This window comes from Lepidochelys kempii, chromosome 3 (assembly GCF_965140265.1).
Source record: "Lepidochelys kempii isolate rLepKem1 chromosome 3, rLepKem1.hap2, whole genome shotgun sequence".
NCBI classification, from domain to species: domain Eukaryota; kingdom Metazoa; phylum Chordata; order Testudines; family Cheloniidae; genus Lepidochelys; species Lepidochelys kempii.
In genome coordinates, this window is record NC_133258.1 from 113,754,522 (window position 1) to 113,768,597 (window position 14,076).

Below are 14,076 nucleotides of genomic sequence, written 5' to 3' on the forward strand. Positions count from 1 at the left end.
TGAAAGAAATTAACAAAAGCGATAGAGAATATGTGTCTCTTTTTTCCAGTCGGTTTGTGGTTTTTTGCAGTCAACAGCACATTTTGTGTGGTCAGTATCGCTGTTTTGTTAATGGTACACGGCTTTTCCCAGGACTTGGAAGCATTAGGCAGAAAGAGACTGTGGCATAGGAGCTTGAGGGGTAGAGACACTGAAGCGTGTTTGAGTGGTGTTCTCTGGCCCGCTCAAAAGATCCTTTTATACCTCAAAGGGAGAAGAACAACACTTAGCATTTTTTTTAAAGGAATTAAAAATAGACACCTTAAAAATCTATTTTCTAATTAGCTTCTAGCCCTCAGGGTTGCAGAAAAAAAGCTTGAAACGCTGAAAACTAAACCCTCAGAAAACAAATAAAAAACCTACAGTTTTTTTTTAAATCTCTTAATTTTGGGGGATGGGAGGCTGAATCGTAATTTTTGAATGCTTCGGGTTGGCAATGCTGAAATAAAGAAACAAAACAAATGGAAGACAAGACCATAACGTGGGTGTAGACAACTAGGACTGGCAGAGGGGCAGGGGACGGAGATGGGGGGATATAGCTGCCTCCCCAGCAATGTAGAGATTGCATTTATAAATAAAGGAAAAACAGTATTTGGAAGAGAAGCTCGTTTACCTCACTTCATTAGAAGTGGACAAATTTAGTCATGGTATACAAGTACTCGTTAAAATTATATTCAGCAGTTTAACTCCAATTTAACTTTACCCCTCCCATATTAAATAAATGGGTAAATAAATAATAAAGTTGGCTTTGCTCCTGCACAAAAACAGAAGAAAGGCAATAGAAAACAAAATAAGAAAGTGTGATTGTGGGAGCCCCAGGACTCCCACCATTCCCTAACTATGATGCAGACACTGAAAAGACATTGCTAAGATCACGGGGAGAGAGAGCCAGCATTTTGAAAACTGCTCAGTTGTGTCAGATTTTAAAGAGGATGCCAGCAAATGAGGTATGCTACAGAGTTGCAGCCAAAAGAAATGTTTGCCTGAGTCTGGAAAACAACAGAACCAGAGTATTGAACTTTCCCCTTTCTCACTGTACGTTTTGTTCCACCCCTTTTTGCTTATCACCCTCCAACCAGTCCCCATTTTCTTTCTTTTTGGGAAAGAAACTGTCAGTGTAAGGGAAGGTGCATCCTTCTAAATTAAACTCCAGGTCATGGACCGCTTTTCTTCCCTGACCCCAGTCTTTATAGCAATTATATGTGTTTTGATTGGGATAATACTGAAAAGCAACAGGAAAAGCAGGAAGAAAGGGAAGAGTGAAACTAAAAATAAATCTGAATCTCGCCCATGGGTGGATGACGACCTCAGAGACAGCACTGACCTTCATGTAGAGGAAGAAGGTAAGGAAAACAGAACTCTACTTTGCATTTTTGTGTTTAATTTTCATCTATTGGTATGAATAGGGGAGACACGATCCTCTGGACTAATTAGACAGAGTTAGTCTGCGACATAGCTTTGCTGCTACAATGCACTGTAGTACTTCGAGTAGTACAGAGATCACAAATTCTACCTCTGGCAGAATAAGTCAGACCATCCCAAAGTAGCAAGTACTGGGCAACACGATTAGCTTAAATAAAGTAATTAATTGTGGGTCAGATTTTCTCTGAGATATAATTGTGAGAGGGGGCTAAAGAAGAGGAAATTGCCTCTCATTATGTTAGGAATGTAGGACTGGGATCTGCTTGGAAGTATGCTGGGGGTCAGATTTTTCAAGAAATAGGTAGGCAGAGAATTTGAACTTACAAAATGTGGCATTGATTTTTGCACTGGAACCGCTAGCCAAGGCCTCTGTACTTATGTGGGGTCTCTGGCCTATGCTAGCAGATCCTGATGCAGTATTGGTATGTAAGTGTGTATGTGCACAAAATATACAGTTCCTCCTTTTTGCTCTTTGAATATACTTTCTAAGTTCTCTCTGTTTTTTCTTAAACTAATGCTGCAGATTTTTGCCCCCTGTAATTTTTAGAGCTCTTTTAAAAACTCTCATTTGATGTAAACTACTGTTTCAGCCATTGTGGTTTTAAAGTTTTATATTTAGGTTTTTATCTCATAATGATACATGCTCTCCCAGAGCCCATGTCTCCAATTCTTCAAACTTCAACCAGTTTTCTGCTCCTCTGTCTGTTGCTAATGAACATTATCTATCTATTTCACAAGCCTTTTCAAGTTTCATTTACTAGTATCAGGTTTCAGAGTGGTAGCCGTGTTAGTCTATATCAGCAAAAATAACGAGGAGTCCTTGTGGCACCTTAGAGACTAACAAATTTATTTGGGCATAAGCTTTCATGGGTTAGAACCCACTTCACAGATGCATGGAGTCAAAATACAAGAGCAGGTATAAATACATGAAAGGATGGGGGTTCCTTATCCTGCTGTTAATTGATGTATCTCATTAGATTGACCTCACACTTGGTAAAGCAACCCCCATCCTTTCATGTATTTATACCTGCTCCTTGTATTTTCACTCCATGTGTCTGATGAAGTGGGTTATAACCCACAAAAGCTTATGCCCAAATAAATTTGTTATTTACTAGTATGTATATCCAAAATCTCAATAATGGAACCTCATTAAGTTGTAGTCACTGTTTCCTAAATTATCTATAACTTTTTACAATAATCACTTCATCTACCTTAACCTCCTTACACAATGTAAAAACTAATCCCCTACAAAATTAACAAAGTCCTTTCCTTTTATCACTTTATGCTTGAATATTCTAGTTAAACTGTGGCAAATTAAAATCCCCGTGGCCAATTAAAGTGATGATCTGTGAATTCTCAGTGTGGCACTTTGACTATGAATGTCTCCATCAATTTAAAACGTACATTTTCTAAATAAGCAAAAAAGATATAAGTCCTTCAAGAGGGACCTTAGTGCCAACGGGTCATATTTAAAATGTTTTACATTTTTTCTTTTACTTGCTTCTTTTTTTTTTTTAAATGCCAGTAATTTAAAATGAGCCAACTTAAAATTTTGTTCAAAATATTCAGAGTCAAATTAAATTTAACTTTCATATGCAAACAGATATTTTTGTCCTGTTAGAAAAAGGGAGATTTTTAGACAACCTTCCTCCATTTACTGTATCTATAACACAACAAACATCCCCCTAATACAGTAGGATTTTTTCACTTTTGAACAATAAGCAATAATCCCTCCTCTAATTCTTGTCAGCAAGTTAAGGAAGTATGGGCTGGATGAATGCACTATAAGGTGGGTAGAAAGCTGGCTAGATTGTCGGGCTCAACGGGTAGTGATCAATGGCTCCATGTCTAGTTGGCAGCCGGTATCAAGTGGAGTGCCCCAAGGGTCAGTCCTGGGGCCGGTTTTGTTCAATATCTTCATAAATGATCTGGAGGATGGTGTGGATTACACTCTCAGCAAATTTGCGGATGATACTAAACTGGGAGGAGTGGTAGATACGCTGGAGGGGAGGGATAGGATACAGAAGGACCTAGACAAATTGGAGGATTGGGCCAAAAGAAATCTGATGAGGTTCAATAAGGATAAGTGCAGGGTCCTGCACTTAGGATGGAAGAATCCAATGCACCGCTACAGACTAGGGACCGAATGGCTAGGCAGCAGTTCTGCGGAAAAGGACCTAGGGGTGACAGTGGACGAGAAGCTGGATACGAGTCAGCAGTGTGCCCTTGTTGCCAAGAAGGCCAATGGCATTTTGGGATGTATAAGTAGGGGCATAGTGAGCAGATCGAGGGACGTGATCATTCCCCTCTATTCGACATTGGTGAGGCCTCATCTGGAGTACTGTGTCCAGTTTTGGGCCCCACACTACAAGAAGGATGTGGATAAATTGGAGAGAGTCCAGCGAAGGGCAACAAAAATGATTAGGGGTCTAGAACACATGACTTATGAGGAGAGGCTGAGGGAGCTGGGATTGTTTAGCCTGCAGAAGAGAAGAATGAGGGGGGATTTGATAGCTGCTTTCAACTACCTGAAAGGGGGTTCCAAAGAGGATGTCTCTAGACTATTCTCAATGGTAGCAGATGACAGAACGAGGAGTAATGGTCTCAAGTGCAGTGGGGGAGGTTTAGATTGGATATTAGGAAAAGCTTTTTCACTAAGAGGGTGGTGAAACACTGGAATGTGTTACCTAGGGAGGTGGTAGAATCTCCTTCCTTAGAGGTTTTTAAGGTCAGGCTTGACAAAGCCCTGGCTGGGATGATTTAACTGGGAATTGGTCCTGCTTCGAGCAGGGGGTTGGACTAGATGACCTTCAGGGGTCCCTTCCAACCCTGATATTCTATGATTCTATGATTCTATGTGCTGTGAGGCTGTCATAAATATAAAGGGAAGGGTAAACACCTTTAAAATCCCTCCTGGCCAGAGGAAAAACCCTTTCACCTGTAGAGGGTTAAGAAGCTAGGATAACCTCACTGGCACCTGACCACAATGACCAGTCAGGAGACAAGATACTTTCAAAGCTGGAGGGGGGGAAAAAAAGGGTCTGGGACAGAACAGGAATGGAGTCTTAGAATTTAGTAAGTAATCTAGCTAGATATGCATTAGATTATGATTTCTTTAAATGGCTGAGAAAATAAGCTGTGCTGAATGGAATGGATATTCCTGTTTTTGTGTCTTTTTGTAACTTAAGGTTTTGCCTAGAGGGATTCTCTATGTTTTGAATCTAATTACCCTGAACGGTATTTACCATCCTGATTTTACAGAGGTGATTCTTTTCTTCTATTAAAATTCTTCTTTTAAGAAACTGAATGCTTTTTTCATTGTTCTTAAGATCCAAGGGTTTGGGTCTGTGGTCACCTATGCAAATCGGTGAGGATTTTTATCAAGCCTTCCCCAGGAAGGGGGGTGTAAAGGTAAGGGAGGATTTTGGGGGGAAAGACGTTTCCAAATGGGCTCTTTCCTAATAATAATAATACCGGTGTTAGACGTTTGGTGGTGGCAGCGAAAATCCAAGGGCAAACGGTAAAATAGTTTGTACCTTGGGGAAGTTTTAACCTAAGCTCAGGAGGTTTTCATGCAGGTCCCCACATCTGTACCCTAGCGTTCAGAGTGGGGAAGGAACCTTGACAGAGGCTTAAAGTCCAACGTCTCTGCCAGGCAAGCACCTCTTTTTATCTCTAGAGAAGTTAAAAGAGCAAAGCCACAATGTGCTCTGAGCAAATTCTGCTCTGCTTCAGGGATATCCCAGAGATTTACATAGAACTGAGATCAGAACATGGCCCTCCCTGTAGTGATTTATTGAGCTAGTAATGCCTTAATTAAAGGTCCGATCATACTCCCTTTGAAATCTGTAGTAAAACTTCCATTGACTTCAGTAGGTGCAGGAACAGAGTCCCTGGTTATTAACAGAGTTTCCATTATAAACTATATTTTATTTAAATAGCTTCACTCACTTTCTTAGGCTCATTTCTACCTGAAATGTCTCCTGTTTGACCTGTAGTTAAAGGAAAAGTTGTTCTGTGGAAAGTTTCAGTTGAATGGAACCAGGTAGTGTTAAGATGTTGTCAACACTAGAAATTGTTCTGCTATAACTATACTGGTATAGTTAAAGCAGTACAACCTCCCTAGTGTGGATGCCGTTGTATCAGTATAAAAGTGCTTTATATCTGTATAGCTGCTTTCACACTAGTGCCCTGCCTACACTGCAAATGCTTTGCTGGTATAGCTATGCTGATAGAGCAATACTGGCAGAGTCCCCTCATGTAGATGCAACTTATGCTGAGAGGAGTTCTGTCAGCATAATAACACCATTTCCCCAAATGACACTAGCTACGCTGACAGAAGCTCTCTTTCATCCACATAGCTGCAACAACAGTGGGGGTTGTGCTGGTTAGCTGTGTTGGCTATAGGGTGTGGGTTGTTTCAAACTTCTGACCGACATAGCTATGCCAACAAAATCATAATGTAGACCTGGCCTACAGCTATTTTTGTAAAAATAAATAAATCACACCTCTAACCAAAATAGTTATGCTGGTAAAACTTCCAAGCAGAGACCAGGTCTAAGATAAGGGACTTGGAAAATAAAGTCTTACAGTTTTGGAAAAAAAAATTTATTATGCTTCTTGTTCAACCATATTTGAGAAGCAGCTTGGTGTAAAACTGCACCGGAAAAACTGACCAGCAATTCTCCACCAGTGGTAGCAATGAAGGAGGCTGTAGTCCAAACAGGGCTCAAGTGCTACCTTCCCCACTGCCCAGGGTGGGCCCTGTCTGTCATTGTACTGGTTGTGAATTAAGGGTCTTAATTTTCCTAGTGAAGACAAGGCCAAGGAGAGGTAGAACGCAGTGTCTTTTATTTTATTATTTCTTTTAACCCAGATGGAATATTTTTAATTTATTTGCTACAAACCCTCAACTCTGCAAGAGCTATTTCTGCTGTTTTCTGTGATGTGGACATTAGCAACTGGTTTGAGACCGCCTATCCAGTTCACACCCATCAAACAAAAGCCATCAGATGGGAATGAATTTTGGTGAAAATACCAACATAGGTGTAGAAAATATCAATAAGATGTTACAATTTTGCAGTCAGAGGGCATCTGGAATCGCTGTCCCCACTTTGTGTGAAAAAATATGGTTATGATAACTCTGTTTTCCTAGTTAAAATTATTGCTTGTTTATTGTCTAAGAGATTAAACTAAACCAAATTGAGGCCATTTTAATTCTGAACAAGAGAATGCTCACAGAGGTTTAATGCAGTTTAACTAATCCACTTTAAAACCATACGTTAGTTAATTCCGATAAACTTTCCTGAGCATCCTTATGTAGACAAGCCCTAAGTTTCATTTTTCTTCCTGGTTCTTGGAAGAAGCCACTCAACCCCACTGAAGCTGCTTTACTGTGTCATGAGCAAGAGAACACACATGTTGCAAAAGAAAGAAGGGAAAATAATATGATGCTAGTTTGATGGACAAGTGACAGCTGCTATTTAGCACACAGCAAGGCAGAAGAAGGAGACAGGGTCATCTTCTGTGAACCAAGAAGTAAAAGAGATGTGGGGCCCTACAGTTCAATACAGTACAAACTTGGTCTATACTGGACCATGACTCTCAATTTTTTAATAAACTGGGGGTAAGTTGCCTGGACATAAAGCAAACCACACATAGGTAGTGTTTTTACTGAATCAGCACCCATAAGACTCAAGTGATATTCTTTGTATCCATTAGCACTAGCACTTGCTTATCCATCCATCCATCCATCCATCCAGTGAGCCTAAAAATGGTGCAGTGCTTTGAAAATGACATACCTTTTGAGCAGTAACAGACTAGGTACAGTTAGTTTTACTGCTTGGCTGGACTCACCAGAGCTGCTTAATGGAATTAAATTGCAGAGTGTGAAAAGGTTAGATGCCACGGAGCTTTTTGTTGTTGTTCTTTCTCCAGTTTAAGAGAAGAATATTGCTTGGAGCCATCCGAATACCAATCATTTGCTAAGTGGAAGGCACACAGTACATTCATTTAGTGTCACGGGTATCAGCACAGCAGATCTGATTGCTCTTCTATTTCTATCCCCCTAGAAATTTCCTCATTTGTGTAGATTTTGTAGGCATGTGAGATTTTCTTCTTCTCTACATCTACAATAGCTATTTGCATCCGTCACAGCCATGTTCCAAGGCACTGTTCTGTTACCAAAGTAGCACTATGAGCACTTCAGTATTGTTGAAAGCTATGGTAAACATATGTCTTTAACCTTGCCATGAACAATGAAAGAGACTGAGCACCTCTTATAGCAAGAAACTGTGAATTTCATAGCTGCAGTACATAGTAACAGAAACCCAGATTTTTGAAGGTATTTAGACATTGCTGCACAGAGTGTTTCAACTCCTAACTGATTTCGGAGACTAAATCTCATTTTCAAAAGGGATTTAGACACTTATGAGCCTAAATCCAATTGCCAATCAATGAGATTTAGGCTCCTAAGTGTCTAAATCCTTTTTGAAAATGAGATTTAGCCTCCTAAATCAGTTAGGCATTACGACACCTAAATGCCTTTAAAAATCTGGGCCAAAATGCTTTGCCTCTGTAAGCAGAGTCAGGATGAGCTCTACCCTGACATCTGGTGGCGAGTCATGGTGGGTTGTGGAAAAGAACCTCAGCGGCTGATCTCATTTGCACAGGCACACTCACCCTGCCTAGATGGTCACTTTGGCCGTTGTAGGAGCCCCAGTTTCCCTGTTATTGGGGCAGGAATAAACTGTTGTTATCCTGATTATGTGAATCAAGGACAGTGGAACTGTACTTGGCCTTTTGTTATGATGGAGGGACTCACCATCAACTAAGCAGCACTCGCTAGGCAAGGGTCATGCGTTCCAAAAACCCAGTGAATGGAGAGAGGCTGGGGACAGGTATTAATACTTGGTGGTATGGGGCCCCTGCTGAGGGCCTTACATGCTAATTGCACTTCCTCCTCTCTCCATTGTGGAATATCAGAGTTAATTTTGATTCTATTAGGAGTTTAGTTATAGGCTGCTGAGCTGAATTAACTTTGGGCTAATGGTGCACCATTACTGAGGCTCCCCTAGTACAAACCGAAATCACAAAAGAGCTAAACTTACTAAGAGCTGAAATCACTGAGTGTTGTGTTAAGTATTGGGGGAGCCTGAAGATATATGGCAGAGCAGAGCAATTTGTCAGATGCCGGGAGCAGCTCATGGGGGCAGCTGGCAGAGCGGAGTCCTATGGAGAGGTGAGCCTTGGACCATGTAAGGTGCCCCTTAACACCCCCCATTTCCACCCAGGTTGGGAGGTAAAACTCTGCAGATAAACTTTCAAACTTTGGGGCTGCCCTGACCAGGGACAGAGACTTTTGTATCGTTGGACTTTTGGGACTTTGGGTGCTTTTGGGTTGCTGGACTCAAGAGCCAAAGGGAAAGGACACGCCCCAATTTGCTTGGGTTGGCTTTTTTGCTCATAGGTTGTGTTATGAATCCTGTTGGTGGTGTTTCCCCAACATAATGCCACATTGTTTCTCTCTGTTATTAAAAGACTTTTTGCTACACTCAGAGTCTGTGCTTGCGAGAGGGGAAGTATTGCCTCTTGGAGGCGCCCAGCAGGGGTGGTATATATTTGTCCCAGGTCACTGGGTGGGGGCTCGAGCCGGTTTTGCATCGTGTTTTTGGAATGGAACCCCTAGATACTGAACCCGGCCCTTGTTGCTGCCAGCTCTGACGAGCAGAAGGGTTACCCCTCCAACTCATTGAAATTTTTGCAGTTATTCCACCTACATCTAGACTGTTGCTGAGACAAGTTCAGACTAGTGAGTCCACCATTAACTATTAAAAGTTCAGGATCTTAATATACAGATCACCTCTGAAATGTCTTCGTAATCTTTGTATGCGGTGTTGTTGTAGCTGTGTTGGTCCCAGGATATTAGAGAGACAAGGTGGATGGAGGTAATATCTTCTTCAGGCCTGAAGAAGAGCTCTGTGTACACTCGAAAGTTTGTCTCTCTGACCAACAAAAGTTGGTCTAATAAAAGATATTACCTTGCCCACCTTGTCTCTTCATAATCTTTCCCAGTTAACTATTGCCATATTCCATTAAGACACAAGTCGGGAAGAAATGCAAGTCTTTTTCTGGAGCAGATGTTAAGATCAGTGGAGATTTGTGATAATGGAAAGTAAGCAAGTGAAATTGCTCTGTAAAGATGCATATAAAGCCAATTTACAGTAACAGACAAGGATCATTCAAAACAAAGTGAGCTGTTCTTACCCTTGTTGCCCTAATCATCCACTGAGATCATTAGCACTGGCAAGAGTGTGCTACAGTTATATAGAAGAGGTCCTATGTTAGTGAAGCCTGATTCTGGCAATATACTCTCATTAAATGCACTCACCATTTCTTCTAAAAGTGTGATGCATGTATACAGTGTAATTTATAAGACCTAAAGAGGAATCTTTAGCCTGCAGAAGAGAAGAATGAGGGGGGATTTGATAGCTGCTTTCAACTACCTGAAAGGGGGTTCCAAAGAGGATGGCTCTAGACTGTTCTCAATGGTAGCAGATGACAGAACGAGGAGTAATGGTCTCAAGTTGCAGTGGGGGAGGTTTAGATTGGATATTAGGAAAAACTTTTTCACTAAGAGGGTGGTGAAACACTGGAATGCGTTACCTAGGGAGGTGGTAGAATCTCCTTCCTTAGAGGTTTTTAAGGTCAGGCTTGACAAAGCCCTGGCTGGGATGATTTAACTGGGAATTGGTCCTGCTTTGAGCAGGGGGTTGGACTAGATGACCTTCTGGGGTCCCTTCCAACCCTGATATTCTATGATTCTATGATTCTAATAATAATAGGGCTCAGATTTTCCTAGATGTGATAGCTGATGGATTCCTTCATCAAGTAGTTGCTGAACCGACTAGAGGGGATGCCATTTTAGATTTGGTTTTTGTGAGTCGTGAGGACCTCATAGAAGAAATGGTTGTAGGGGACAATCTTGGTTCAAGTGATCATGAGCTAATTCAGTTCAAACTGAACAGAAGGATTAATAAAAATAAATCTGCAACTAGGATTTTTGATTTCAAAACGGCTGACTTTCAAAAATTAAGGAAATTAGTTACGGAAGTGGATTGGACTGAAGAATTTATGGATCTAAATGCAGAGGAGGCCTGGGATTACTTCAAGTCAAAGCTGTAGAAGCTATTGGAAGCCTGCATCCCAAGAAAGGGGAAAAAATTTATAGGCAGGAGTTGTAGATCAAGCTGGATGAGCAAGCATCTCAAAGAGGTGATTAAGAAAAAGCAGAAAGCATACAGGGAGTGGAAGATGGGAGGGATCAGCATGGAAAGCTACCTTATTGAGGTCAGAACATGTAGGGATAAAGTAAGACAGGCTAAAAGTAAAGTAGAGTTGGACCTTGCAAAGGGAATTAAAACCAATAGTAAAAGGTTCTTTAGCCATATAAATAAGAAGAAAACAAAGAAAGAAGAAGTGGGACTGCTAAACACTGAGGATGGAGTGGAGGTCAAGGATAATCTAGGCCTGGCCCAATATCTAAACAAATACTTTGCCTCAGTCTTTAGTGAGGCTAATGAGGATCTTAGGGGTAATGGTAGCATGACAAATGGGAATGAGGATATGGAGGTAGATATTACCATATCTGAGGTAGAAGCGAAACTCGAACAGCTTAATGGGACTAAATCTGGGGGCCCAGATAATCTTCATCCAAGAATATTAAAGGAATTGGCACATGAAATTGCAAACCCTTTAGCAAGAATTTTGAATGAATCTGTAAACTCAGGGGTTGTACCGTATGATTGGAGAATTGCTAACATAGTTCCTATTTTTAAGAAAAAAAAAAAAGTGATCCGGGTAACTACAGGCCTGGTAGTTTGACATCTGTAGTATGCAAGGTCTTGGAAAAAAATTTGAAGGAGAAAGTAGTTAAGGACATTGAGGTCAATGGTAAATGGGACAAAATACAACATGGTTTTACAAAAGGTAGATCATGCCAAACCAAACTGATCTCCTTCTTTAAGAAAGTAACAGATTTTTTAGACAAAGGAAATGCAGTAGATCTAATTTACCTAGATTTCAGTAAGGCGTCTGATACCGTGCCACATGGGGAATTATTAGTTAAATTGGAAAAGATGGGGATCAATATGAAAATTGAAAGGTGGATAAGGAATTGGTTAAAGGGGAGATTACAGCGGGTCCTACTGAAAGGTGAACTGTCAGGCTGGAGGGAGGTTACCAGTGGAGTTCCTCAGGAATCAGTTTTGGGACCAATCTTATTTAACCTTTTTATTACTGACCTCGGCACAAAAAGTGGGAGTGTGCTAATAAAGTTTGCGGATGATACAAAGCTGGGAGGTATTGCCAATTTAGAGAGAGACTAGGATATCATACAGGAAGATTTGGATGACCTTGTAAACTGGAGTTATAGTAATAGGATGAAATTTAATAGTGAGAAGTGTAAGGTTATGCATTTAGGGATTAATAACAAGAATTTTAGTTATAAGCCAGGGACGTATCAATTAGAAGTAACGGAGGAGGATAAGGACCTTGGAGTATTGGTTGATCATAGGATGAGTATGAGCCACCAATGTGATATGGCCATGAAGAAAGCTAACGTGGTCTTGGGATGCATCAGGTGAGGTATTTCCAGTAGAGATAAGGAGGTTTTAGTACCGTTATACAAGGCACTGGTGAGACCTCACCTGGAATATTGTGTGCAGTTCTGGTCTCCCATGTTTAAGAAGGATGAATTCAAACTGGAACAGGTACAGAGAAGGGCTACTAGGATGATCTGAGGAATGGAAAACTTGTCTTATGAAAGGAGACTCAAGGAGCTTGGCTTGTTTAGCCTAACTAAAAGAAGGTTGAGGGGAGAAATGATTGCTCTCTATAAATATATCAGAGGGATAAATACCGGAGAGGGAGAGGAATTATTTAAGCTCAGTACCAATGTGGACACAAGAACAAATGGATATAAACTGGTCATTGGGAAGTTTAGACTTGAAATTAGACGAAGGTTTCTAACCATCAGAGGAGTGAATAGCCTTCCAAGGGAAGCAGTGGGAGCAAAAGACCTATCTGGCTTTAAGATTAAACTCGATAAGTTTATGGAGGAGATGGTATGATGGGATAACATGATTTTGGTAATTAATTGATCTTTAACTATTCATGGTAAATAGGCCCAATGGCCTGTGGTGGGATGTTAGATGGGGTGGGATCTGAGTTACTACAGAAAATTCTTTCCTGGGTATCTGGCTGGTGAATCTTGCCCATATGCTCAGGGTTTAGCCGATGGCCATATTTGGGGTTGGAGAGTGGAATTTTCCTCCAGGGCAGATTGGAAGAGGCCCTGGAGGTTTTTCGCCTTCCTCTGTAGCCTGGGGCATGGGTCACTTGCTGGAGGATCTCTGCTCCTTGAAGTCTTTAAACCACGATTTGAGGACTTCAATAGCTCAGACATAGGTGAGAGGTTTTTCGTAGGAGTGGGTGGGTGAGATTCTGTGCCCTGCGTTGTGCAGGAGGTCGGACTAGATGATCATAATGGTCCCTTCTGACCGTAATATCTATGAATTTATGAAAGGGAAAGAGGTAGAGACCGGTAGTACATGAGCTGATGTAGTCAATAATGCAGACACAAAAACATTATAAGAAAATTACCACTCTGTCTTCTTTTCTGTGTTTTGTTCAACTTAGAAAAAACCTTGTTAGTTAAAAATCCTTTGTTTTTGTTTTGTTTTTTTAAGTCACACTTTCTACTTTCTGGATCCATTAGGGATGAGACTAAGTTGGTGGAATTATTATTAACATCTTTAAGCACAGTTTGCTTGGCTGATTTGGGCCAGGCCCAGGCTAAAATTGTTATGACTAGTTCCCATCAGCCAAACAAACTGGCCCTGAGCCTCCTCTCACCTACACAAGTGCAAATTAGGAATAAATTCACTGAAGAAGTCAATAAAGTTATGTCTGTGTAAACAGATGTGAGTAGAGAATCAGGCCAGCTGTGTGTTAATGTATGCTAGCAGGAAGCATTTTAAATCAATGTTTTATCTCCAGTTTAGTATGGGTTTGTCACAAGTGTAGATGCCCCTCTTTCCCTCTCCCAATGCTGTCACACAGAAAAAGCACTGTGAAACCACAGACCTTAACCACAAAGTCACATTTGAACTGAGCTCTGCATTATAGCACCTTTAGTATGAGACATGACCATGGACAGAGGCTGGCAATCAGCCCCAAAAGGAAATTTCACATGTTTGTAAATAGCCCTTTCTTGACTTTGTTCATTTGACCTTTTAGGGGTATGCTTCGGGGGGAAAAAGTGTAGCACTCACATTTTATTTTTGTTAATTTAGCTGAATCTTCGCTATAATGTATTCTCTCTTTCACAGCAAGGTCTTATTCTTTAACCCAGTTTTCTGGATGCATTGATTGAAGCACAACAGGTCATGACTTGATGATGGGTCACACAAGGAGTCAGTGGCTATAGCATGATTAGAACCTGGAATGCTCCTGGTCATTTGTTTTAAACAGCCTCTTTATTCAGTGCATTTTACAACTAGAGCTGGAGATTAATGCTCTCGGTCATCTGGCAGCTAGGAATTCTGGTTCTCCAGT

General features: G+C 41.0%; 1 protein-coding gene across 4 annotated transcripts in view; it reads left to right on the plus strand.

The window, feature by feature from the left end:
- Positions 1-1,113: 1,113 nt before the first annotated feature.
- The window catches only part of IYD (iodotyrosine deiodinase), a 28,356-nt gene continuing 15,393 nt past the window's right edge, over positions 1,114-14,076 (plus strand). For all 4 annotated transcript variants that reach the window (XR_012158086.1, XR_012158084.1, XR_012158085.1 and 1 more), the window contains exon 1: positions 1,114-1,382. Coding sequence is in view for 1 of the 4 variants with exons in the window: in XM_073337632.1 (XP_073193733.1) it covers positions 1,196-1,382 (187 nt within the window). In the remaining 3 variants the exon portion in view is untranslated. The remainder of the gene's footprint in view (positions 1,383-14,076) is intronic.